This window comes from Malaclemys terrapin, chromosome 1 (genome assembly GCF_027887155.1).
Source record: "Malaclemys terrapin pileata isolate rMalTer1 chromosome 1, rMalTer1.hap1, whole genome shotgun sequence".
Taxonomy (NCBI): domain Eukaryota; kingdom Metazoa; phylum Chordata; order Testudines; family Emydidae; genus Malaclemys; species Malaclemys terrapin.
The window spans coordinates 135,401,267-135,413,083 of NC_071505.1; the positions used below are offsets into that span (position 1 = coordinate 135,401,267).

Genomic DNA, 11,817 nt, shown 5'->3' on the forward strand with positions numbered 1-11,817 from the left:
ATTTACTTTGTATATTTTGACATGTGATGAGGACCCTGCCCCATAATTTCGTGCAACTGTGACAATCTAAATCAATAAAACTTTAAAAAGTACTTCAAAATAAACATTGAAATTATTAAAAAAAAAACATATTCTGCCAAGCCTACTCATACAAAGAACTTTATTTATTTATATATATGTAGTTATATATATATATATATATATATATATATATGTACAAACATTAACAGGCATCACATCAAGCACTTCTACAGCACCATGCATGGAAATTAATGCTTTGCAGAGAATTTTCACAGCTATTCCAGTTCCAGTTTCTCCAAGCAGGAGGTGCCATAGGAAACAGTGCAGGAGACTTGGGTGTGGAAAGCACATAATTAGTCCTTTTCCTACCTCTCCCATCAGGAGGCACTGTAGGGAATGGGGCGGGCACTGGAACGGTAGGGGAGCTCTCAACCACTCTAGTTCGAGCCTTTCCCAAAAGGAAGCACTACCGGGAATGGTGTAGGAGCTCTAACTGCTTAAGGAGATCTCAGATAGTGCAGTGTCAGACTTTCCCAGAAGGAGGTGTTGTACAGCATCATGCAGGGACACTGGTTGTGGGGAACGTACAGCGGCTAATCGACTATGGAATAGTCCCTCCCAAAAAGGAAATAATGGAAGCTCCATTGCTTATGAGTGTTATATTTGATGAAGGCCTGGAGGTTAGACTGCAGGGGACAATCCTGCCCTGACTGAGGGAGCTGCGCAAAGAAGATGAAATAGATTTAGGCCGGCATTTTCAAAAGTCTCCACTAAATCTGGGTGTCTCTTTTTCACTGCCCAGCTTGAGAAGTCAAGGACCAATTAAGTCAATGAGAGCTGTGGGTGCTCAGCACCTCTGCAAATTGGGCCCAAGGTATCTTGAGGTGGGTACCTCAAATTAGTGGACACCCTTGAAACTTTTGGCCACAGCATCTCCACCTCAAATTTCTAGGATTCTGTCTCCCAGTCTCAACCTCTCCAAGTGGAAGGCAGTGCAGAGAGCTGGACAAAGGGGCTGACAAGGGGAGTCTCTCGGCTACTGCAGCCCTACCCTTTCATAGCAGGGGGAACAATGGGGATCAGTGCAGGACAGCTGGCTTCATGGCAGTCTCACATGAACTCCAGTTGATGCCTCTCCCAGCAGGAGGCAGCATAAGGAGACAGGATGGGTGACTCACAATTAATCCAGTCCTGTCCTCTCTCAGCAGGAAATGTTAGAGGTCTGTCTTCACTGCAGAGTTAACTCAGGCTCTTATTCATGTATTGCCCCTAACCCAGCTCCTGGCTACACACAAAACCCTCTCAGGGTTGGTGCTGCTTTACACCTGGCCTAGCTGGCCCAGCTGGGACTATAGGCTAAAGGCTGAGAGAGGCTTGCGCTTGACTGATAACACTCCCACTCTGCAGTGAGGGCACAGACTCAATCACTATTCGTCCTCCTCCAATGCCTTCCCACAATTCCCCCCGTGTGCCCAGAAGGACAGACCAATTGTCCCACGATTCACTGGCAGAGAATCATGAAGCGGCTCAGCTCACCGCAGCACAAAGAACCCTGGGATGTGCCCCAGGAGTCCTAGAGGCACACATGGGTAAGTGCAGCACCGGTGAGCACACATTAACACAGATGGGGCTTTGCAGTGTGGCCACCCACACCTGGGCTAAGCCAACCTGGATGCTCAGACCTGGGTATTGATCACTTGAATTAACTCTGTAGTGAAGACATACCCTATAAGCATCAATGTAGGGCAGTGTGGGGCTTTCACTCCAGTCCTGGCTTCCCCAAGCAAGGCTGTAGTGCTGGATGGAGTGGGAGTGAGAGTGCAGGGGAATTCTGTCTTTAGTGGGTCATCCTAATTTTCCTTGGAAGGGAAGTAAGAAAGGTCTTTTCTCAGGACATGGGGATTTAAGAGTGGAGGGAGGGATGGAAAGAAGGAAGGGGAGAAAGTGTGAGTGGGAGAGAAAGAGAGACATTGTAGGACCAGTGTGTTTCCAGAGTCTTCTGATTGTCTGTGACCTTCCCTCCTGCCCACCTCAAAGTCCCAGGATTTTGAAGGCATCGCGTAAATCGTCCACTTCATCCAGTGGCTGTGCAGAGCAGGAGAGAAGAGATGAGTTAGTTGTGCAATAAGCGGAAATGCTGAGAGGGGCGGAGAAGATGAAGGGGACAAGAGGAGAGGAGGGTTGGAGAAGGGAGGAGCCAAAGAAGGGTGGGGTAAAAACGAAAGGGAGATGGAATGGAGGAGAGAAGAGGTGAGGAAAGTGGGCAGACGAAAGTCAAGAAGAGAAGATAGAGGGGAGAGAAGGGACACACAGGAGCAAATAAGAAATGCAGCAGTGGAGAAAGGGGAGACACTGGATGGACAGGGGAAAAGAAATGTTCCTCACCAAGAGGATCCGCCGGAGTCTCCTGGACAGACGGACAGAGTTTTCATGCAGCCCCTCCCAGGCTTTAAAGGTCCTCTCCCGGTTCTCCACGAAGGTGTTCCAGCAGTAGAAGTAATCTGCCAAGGAGCAGGAGACAGGTTGAAGACATGGAGCAGAGTCAGGGATGCCCAGAACAGGACTCAACTGTCCCCAAGGATCATTAGGGCTCCATATCCCTCTATATGTCTCCCCCATGACTCTGTCGCCATCTCTCCCCTGTCCCCTCTCTCCAGGCCTCTGTCTCCCCACCTCTGAGATACTGTCTCACCTTTGAAGGTCATGATGGCGATCTGGACCCCAGCCCGGTGCAGACGTCTCAGCCCCTCAGGCTCAGCATTGCGGTCCTCACAGAAGTACAGCCGGGCGGCAAAGATGCGCAGTGTCAGGTTGGGGTAGGCACGCAGGAAGTCAGCCACATGCCGGGCACAGTCATAGCAGGGGCTCCATGAGGTGAACCAGGTGACTCGGTAGCAGCGTCCAGGGTCCAGGTCCCAGGCAGAGATGTAACGCAGGAAGAGCATCTCCACGTGGCAACCCGACTGAGCAAGAGAGAGACAGAGAGGGAGACGATGGGAGAGAGGATGGAGACATGCATGGATGGATATGGGGGGAATGGATGAGTGTATGGGCAGATATAGGGTTGAACTGATGGATGGATGGATGGATGGATGGATGGATGGATATGCGGGTGAGCTGATGGATGCATGGATAGGTAGGGGATGAGCTGGTGGGTGCACTGATGCATAGTGTGGGGAGTAGGTGGGTACACAGAGGGCCTGATGGTTGGGTAAGTGAGCTGATAGGTGCTTGGCTGTATTGATAGGTGCCCAAGTCATGCCCATACTTTGTTGCGCAGGTATCCGAAGTCCAAGGAGCAGGAGGTGGCGCTATCCCGACGTTTCACCACATAGCAGAGGTAGGTCTCATGGCGGCCCCGGGCCCAGCGTAGGTTCTTGAAATTGTAGAGGAATTTCTTCTGCTTCATCAGGAGGCTGCAGGGGAACATTTGAGGGGAAGATTAAACTATAATAGCACATCCCATAGCAGGGAAGCGACAGTGTCTCTGTACAGGACTCTGGTGTGACTGCACTTAGAACATCCTTTCCATTCCTAGGCCCATCTGTACCAGAACTGCAGTGTTCAGAAAAGGGACACAGACAGGGCAACGGGGCTGCAGGGCGGGGGGGGGGAACACTACAAGTGGAAATGGAAAGAATTTAATCTACAGTTTGGTTAAACAACAACTAAGGTGGGAGGGGATAAAACTGTTGGAAGGGCATAAAAGCAAGGAGGCAGAGCAATTGGTTGGGAATCTGAAGGGAGGAGACCTGGGGTGCGATTGAGAAGATGGGGCATTTTGGACTGGGCAATAAAGGAATGTTTCCTCACAGTGTGAGACTGTGGCAAAGTCTCCAAGGGAAGGGGTGGCAGCCCCATCACTAGGGAGATTTAGAACTAGGATTGGACAAAGCTCTGGAGAGCAGGCTGAATGGAAAAACTTTGCCTTGGCCTCCAAGAGATAAACATGGTGGAATGACAAACATCAGTGGAATGCTGGAATAAATCAAACAGGGAGGATAGAATGGGGGAGGGGAGAGACCAGCAATCTAGCTAAAAGATTCCATTCAGTCTAATGGAAGGATATTTCTGGATGGAGACCTATATGGATACAAGCCCTAAGTCAAATAAATTCACACATAGGGGCCCATTACTCTGCGTAGGGTCCTACTCTGGCCCAGGGGGATGCAGAAGTCATAGACCTTTTTCTAACGGGCTTTGCCTCAATGCAGGGTTGCAGCAGGAGCTGTGAACAGCTGTGCTCACTGAGGTGAGACACTAGCCACCTCCACAGCAATGCAAAACAGAAGTGAATGGGTTAAAAATAATCCTGGCATGTCATCTCCTCGCTCTGAAGGGCTGATGTGTGATGGAGGGACTTATAGCAGGTCAGTTGATATAGGGTTTGGGTCTGTAGGGGGATGAGAGTGGAGTAAAGGTTGGGCAAGGGAAGTTTGTGTGTGTTGATTTATTGTATCAGGTTTGTCTGATTTTAGTCTGAGGTCTCAGAGTCTCAAGGAAACACACATCTCTTCAACACACACACACACACTTACACACACACACTCTCTGTGTGACACACATACATTGCTCCCTCACACATCTAGCTACCTATCACCATAGTATCTGAGTAACTCAGTATTTAATATGGAAATTACAATCACATTCTCGCTACACACACATACACTCTTCCCTGTCACACAGCTTCATACACATACATATGTTACACAACCTTAATTTGCACACACACATATGCACTCGTTCAGACACATTCACACACATGCATACACCCCCCCATTCATAGACACCTACAGCTGTCACACACAGCTGCACAGTCACACTCACATATCCTTCTGTCATATACCTTTACATACCCACAGTACACCCACTTTTACATATGTAAAGCTTCCTACCTTACACACATATGCCTCCCTCATGCACATTCACACAGAGATAGACCCACAACTCTCATTCTCACACAAGATACACACATCCCTCACTCACACACATCCTTTGTTCCAAACCCACAACCTTAAATGTACATAAAGAACATTATATGCATATCATATTTCATCCCAATGTCTATATTATAAACTTAAACTCATAAACATGTAACACACTAAGTTGTGTCATGACTTCTTCTTGTGGATGGTCCACAAAAAGATCAAGAGCCTACTACTGCTATCAGTTAATGGAGTTATTCCTTTAGCTCAAATGGCAGTCCTCTGATTTTGATGCCACAGCATTCCTTCCCATGCTGGAGTGTTAGTGATGACCCAAAGGCCAGAGCACCCTACACTTCTCCCCCCAACATAGCATCCACTGTGGCATTGGACTCAATACTGACTCAGAGGAGAGAGAGCTCCCCGACTGAGCTACTCCTGCCACTCCCTGCAGCATCTGGGGATTTCTTGGAGGTCTCCCACCTAAGCGTGGCTGCAGTCCAGCCCTGCTTAGCATACAAGGTTGGCCAGAAGCACCATACAAATGAGCTGACTACACACATCTCCACGTTTCGATTTCTCTGTTTGTCTCACTCCATTTCTTAGAGTGTCTTTCTGACTTTCCATTTCTCTCTCTCCTCATCCATCCTTCCTTATCATGATTGCTTTTATTTCACACTTGTATCTTGTGTACTTGAAACAGTCACATCCAGAGCCGGCGCTGGGCATAACCAGACTAAACAATTGCTTAGGGCCCCAAGCTGCTCAAGGGGCCCCCCTATTCACTTTTTATTATGTGTTGAGGAGGGGCAAAAATAGTCCTGCTTGTGGCCCCCAATGGGCTAGTACCACTTTATTCCAACTTCAACCCGCCCTTCACCACCCCACCCATCCACCGACCCACAGAAGCGGCTCTGGCTCTAGTCCACAAAGCACATACCTCCTGGCCAATGGTCCACTCTCACTTTCAAATGTGGCTTACCGCTGCGGGAGGGGCGGGGGGTGGGGGAGCAGAGGAGAGGCAGGGAGGTGTGGCATTATCCCCCTTGAAAAGGGGACAGAAAGGGGGCGCCCCTTTTGTTCTTGCCTTCAGTAGACTAACCTCAGGATGTTACAGTAGCACTACCTGCACTGTTACGGGCTAAGGAGCAAGTATAACATCTAGGACCAAATACTGAGATCTTAGCTGGAGAAAGTGTAGGGGAAAATCATGACAGATGTGACCATTTTGAAGCATTGTCATTCCGTGGGATTGGAACAGGGAGAAATTTTCATTTATTTGAACATTTTTGTGAACATTTTCACCTTCAAATGCTTCATTTTCATCCCTCCTTCTCCTCTTTTTAAAATTCTTTTTAACAATTTTGCCACTGGAAAAGGGCAGTGCATTGGGAAAAAAAGAACAACCATAAACCAAACAAGCAAAATGATGCTCAAATTAGTATTTTCCAATGTCATCAGAAAAAATGAAAATATGGGGGGGAAAAAGCCATTTTCATGCAAACTTCCCATGTTAAAAACAGGCAATTTTTCAACTGAGAATCTGTCACTCAAAACATTTCAACCAGCTCTAGTGCTAATTCCACTTCTGGCTGTGTTCTTGCTCTGGCTTTGACTCCACTGGGAGTTCTGCTATAGTAATGACTTCAAAACATGTTTGGTAAGTGGGTATCAAAAAGTCAACCCTGGGCAGAGACTAGGAGGTTAAAGCAACTGAGCAGGTTCACACTGTATAGCTAGTTACAAATTACTGGGTGTTTACACCCTGTATAGCTCCTGCATAGTTAGAGGGGATGCTATCTGAGTCATGATTATATTCAGTCATTAAAGAAAGTGGTTAGGTGTTGAGCATATCCTCTACTATAGATACACTCCCCAAATGTTCAAATCACAGTGCAGGTCCTTGCATGGGAGAATGGCATGCAATTGCATGAGAGTGATTAGGTAATCATTTGGTCACTGTGTAACTGCAGTGCAAGTAGAGCTACTGTAATCTGGAATGATCTGTACCTAGGAGCAAGTATATGAACACCAGAGAGAGAATAAGAGACAGAAATCTATAGTGATAGATAGATAGATAGATAGATAGATAGATAGATAGATAGATAGATAGATAGATAGATAGATAGATCACAGAAGCACTTGAATGTTTACCCCTCTGCTCTCTGTACCCATCCTAGTTCTAGAAAGAAAGAAAGCTCTGAACAAGAATAGGTTAGACAGAGATGGGGGAAATGACAGAAAGAGCTAGAGAGAGAGAAATATGTAGTGAGGGACAGTCAGAGAGAGAAAGAGATGGGAGGGAGAGTTGGGGAACTGAGTCAGATGGAGAAATGGAGAGGGACAGCGAGCAGCTGTGCAGAACAGATTCATACCAAGAGAGAAGCCCTGAGTTCTGGTAGGAGGGAGAGGGGTACCTGTCCATGGCCATGCCGGGGTCTCCTTTGAGGTGATGGGGGTCACAGGGAGGTCCTCTGAGTCACCCTGCTCACTTGCTCCGTGTGAATGGTCCTCTGACTCGATGTACAGAAATGAGAACTGCCCTGTACTCCCCTCCCCCATTTGTCGCCTCCACCCATCATCTCCCTCCAGGTTTCAGTCTGGTTTAGGTAGGGGAGGAGTTAAAGAGCTCTTTGGGGCCACAGGAACCAGTGAGGAAAGGGTTATAATGTAAAGGGACTTCAGTTCTAAAAGATGCTTAGCCCTGATTGGCTACTCCTCTCTACCCCCTGCACCTTTCATTGGTCCCCTCTTAGCTCTAAGATATATTTCTAAATTAATATCAATAAAAAAATTCAACTAAACAGGAAAAGTAGTCTAATGGTTAGAGCAGGGGACTGGAAGCTAGGACTCCTGGGATTTTTTCCAGCTTTGCCACTGATTCATTGTTTGACCTTGGGCAAAGTCACTTAGGCCCATGTCCTCAAAGGTATTTAGGCACCTAACATTGATTTCAGTGGGCATTAGGTTCCCAAATACCTTAAATGATCTGGACCTTAGTCTCTCTGTGTCTCAGTTTCTCCATCTGTACAAGGGGGATAATAATGCTGACCAACTTCACAGGTGGATTGTAAAGCTTTTTTCATCAATGTCTGTAAAGTGTCTGGAATCCTTGGATAGAAGGAACATAGAAAACATCAGATTACTACTGTCATCTACATTGCTGTTGTCAGTTTCATCCCGCAGGGCTTTGCAGACTGTGTACAAAGGAGTTGCATCCCTCACTGCAGAACAGCAGTCATCTCTGGGGTGGGACACAGCTGCTGTTTAAAAGCACACAGAAGCACAACACAACAGATCAGTACAGGAAATGGAGAAGAAAACTGTCTCCAGCTGAAAATGCAATGAGAATTTAGAGATGCAAATTGTAATGCTCAGTGGTGGAATTTAATCTCCAACTTGACACCTAAATATTATGGTGACTGGTGCTGAGCAAATATGAGAGAGCTATAATGAGAGAGACTGAGAATCAGGCAGCCTCTTGCAGAAAGCCGCATGGGATCTTTAATGATTCTCCAGTTTACGTGTGGGTGCAGTTGCTGCAGCGGTAGCATTCTGCCCACAGGTTGTAAATTGCCGGATCAGAGCTGAAGAGCCCCAGTTCTATGTCTTATGCAGAAGATGTATAAAGCCATTCATTATGATAAGCCAGACTCATGACTCCAGCAGCATAAATGTACACATTGTGCTTTGCAGCCAGAGCTCTGCCCCGAAGTCATAGAGCTTGTTCCTGGGTGAGGATGAGGAGCCCCTGCAATGCCCGCTGCTCATAGGAGATGCTCAGCACCTGCGGATTGTGGCTCATTCTAGGGAAGGCACAGAAAGCTGAGACCTCTCAGAGAGCAGCTCAGCTCAGGATGGGCGCCACGGGGATGATGGGGAGATTTTCCACCACGTCTCTCCCTCTTTCTTGGCAACCATGTTCCATGTTGTACGAACAGCCGCAAGAACATGGACTGTGCATTATCAGCACTAGGGCAAGACAAGATAGGGGGGGCTGCTGGGATAGGGCTGTGGTTGTTTTTATAATATTGGAGGAAGTGCTGCACTTTTCTGTACTTGATTTATTTCCTTTATTTGTTTAGCTGACTTTCAGAATGACTGATAGAGTCATATGAAACCAGTACATGCAAAAATATAAGGAACGTAGGAATTTCTGTACTGAAACAGACCCCAGGTCCATCTAGCCCAGTGCCCTGTCTCTGATAGTGACTAATACCAGATGCTTCAGAGGAAGGTGCAAGAAACCCCATACTGGGGAAGTTTCTTCCTAACTGCAGGTGAATGGGGCAGATCCAGAGCTAGTGTAAATTGTCATATATTCCATTGATTTCAGGAGTTATAACAATTCACACCAGCTGATCCCCTATCCCCTAGTGTTTGATTGATGTCCCAAAGCATGAGGGTTTATATGCCTTATAAAGATGTACCCTAGCTAATAGAATTGCAGAGGACATTCTTATTATTCATATATATATCCATTTTGAATCTTTCTAAGCTCTTGGACCCTATATTATGTTGTGTTAGTGAATTCAACTTTTTTCCCATTTAAATTTGGTGCCTTTTAACTGGGAAGGAGATAAAGACAGGTAAATCATTTCAAAGGATGTTAAAAAAGTCCATATACCCCACAGAAATTGCTACTTCTCAAGAACACACCTGCCAGTATTTCATCAGCTACATTAAGGAGGTTGCAGTTCCATTCCTTTTCTGGTTCTTAATTTCCATAGCCAAGTGCTTACATCAAGTTTTCCACACTGAAAGAAGTCCAAGAACTTTATCTGTTAGCCTAGCCCTCTGTTTAAACAACGGCTCGGTGTACATACTTACCTGAAGGTTTAACAAATGTCACGTTTCATATGATATTTAACCAGATCCTTCACCTAAAACCCCCAAAAGGGGACATGTTCTCAGAGGTTTAACACATTATCCCTACTACCTAAAAGCAGGGCAGATTCTCCCTGCTCTATATGGAACTAGGGAGACAGAGAGAAGCACAGTGGGAGAAAGAAAGAAAAAGAAAGAAAGACTATTTCTATAGCATCTTCCATTGGAGGATCTAAAGCCCTTTATAAACATGTAATTATTTTTCAGCACCACTTCTCAGTATGGGCAGTATCTTCCCCATTTTACAGATGGGGATACTGAGTCACAAGGAGATGACAAGGCTTGTTCAAGGTCACAGGGTGAGTCAACAGCAGAACCAGGACTCGCAGACCTGTGCTCTAACCACTATAATCCCCTCTGTAATCTGCAGAGTGTTTATCACACCTGGGATCCTTTTGGGTGGAAGATGCTAGAGAAATGTAAGAGACTATTACCACTATCAATTATTTAATATTTCTAAGGCATCTCTTCCCCGTGTTCCAATCATCATTATTTAATTAAAATGGGAAGGGACTGGCAATGGGTCATTCCCAGAGAAGGCTTCTCCATGTCTGTTTCTTTCTCCAGCACAGCTTGTTGACCATCAGGGCTCATTGCAAGACTCCTCCATTCCCCCCAGAGCTAATGGAGAGGAAGCCGGGAGCATTTTGGTGGGTCAGGCTGTGTTGGGAGAGTGTTTATTACCAAAGGGCACGGTTCCAATTTGTAATGGGATGTTGTATATAAACCTGCACCTGTGCTTGAACTCAGAGCTTGGCACATTCAAAATATAAAATGAGACAAGCAGAGAAGAGAAGGAGCCGCAGAGAAAAATACCAAACTTGATTTGTTTCTAAAGATTCAGACAGCAAAAGTCTGAGAAATTAGAGCTAACATTTAGTAAATATTTAAAAGCAATTATCCAGCCCAAAGCAGAGAGCAGGCTGCCTGTTTAGTCAACAGGAAGTCGTGTGATCTGTGTGTAGAGATATAAATATCTATTTGTTTTTTCCATTCACCACTTGCTCAGAAATCTCATTTTAAATCAAGCGCCAGTGGCTCTAGTTGGCTAATTTTGTTGGCTGAGAGCTAGAAACGCCACCACCTGCTTCCCCTCCCCTCAAGTGAAAACCTCAGAGATGCAGAAAAACTTTCTCTGCTCAGTGGGAGCAGAAGCTGAAACCACCAAGGCGATGTCTGTGCACTGAGACCTCAAGCTAAGAACAGCAGAGAAAAGAGGTTACTTCACTACTAAACATGATGAGTACATAAATAAACTGATAAGCTTGCTAACTGCATTGAGTGTATTTCTTCAATACTCATAGTGCCTCGCTAGAATTAGATATAGGACAGTAAGACAATGTACAGATTTTCCCCACCCAGCTCTGCCGATGCCCCTCAATCCTGCCCTGAAGTCCCCCCGCTATTCCAGTGCCGGGCTCCCCACCCAGCTCTGCCGATGCCCCTCAGTCCTGACCTGCAGCCGGCTTCAGGCACCAGCTTAACAAGCAGGTGCTTGGGGTGGCCATGGGAGAGGGGCGGCACCTGCGGCAATTCGGGGGCAGCAGGTCCCTCACTCCCTCTAGGAGCGAAGGACCTGCCGCTGAACTGCCACCGCCGATCACGGCTTTTTTTTTTTTGCTTGGGGCGGCAGAAATGCTGGAGCTGGCCCTGCCTGCAGCTCCCCTGCTATTCCAGTACTGGGCTCCCCACACTGCCCTGGCAATGCTCCAGTCCTTCTTCTCCTGACCCTGTCTGTTTCTCTCTCTGGGTGTCTTCGGACAATAAGGGTTTTGGCCCTTGAAATCTGATAGCTGACACATTATCTGTCATTGAGGAATTCCAAGATCACATGCCAGGCTGGAGGGAAGAAGAAGTGAGGGGGCAGGAGTGGGAATTGAGGGCTGGAGAGTTATTTGTCCACCATGCACAGGTGTGGAGGATGTGGTTAGAGCCCAGGCAGCGTGCAGCGACTACCCTACATGTCTTCACCAGCACGTGGCTG

General features: G+C 46.8%; 1 protein-coding gene across 1 annotated transcript; it reads right to left on the minus strand.

Moving 5' to 3' along the window:
* Positions 1–1,986: 1,986 nt before the first annotated feature.
* AICDA (activation induced cytidine deaminase) lies at positions 1,987–7,377 on the minus strand. Its single transcript, XM_054016353.1, has 5 exons — positions 7,364–7,377; positions 3,290–3,437; positions 2,714–2,984; positions 2,407–2,522; positions 1,987–2,106 (listed from the first exon to the last, which is right to left on the minus strand). The coding sequence occupies exons 1-5, from the start codon at positions 7,375–7,377 to the stop codon at positions 2,053–2,055; spliced, it is 603 nt and encodes a 200-aa protein (XP_053872328.1). The 3' UTR covers positions 1,987–2,052.
* Between the last annotated feature and the right edge of the window lie 4,440 nt (positions 7,378–11,817).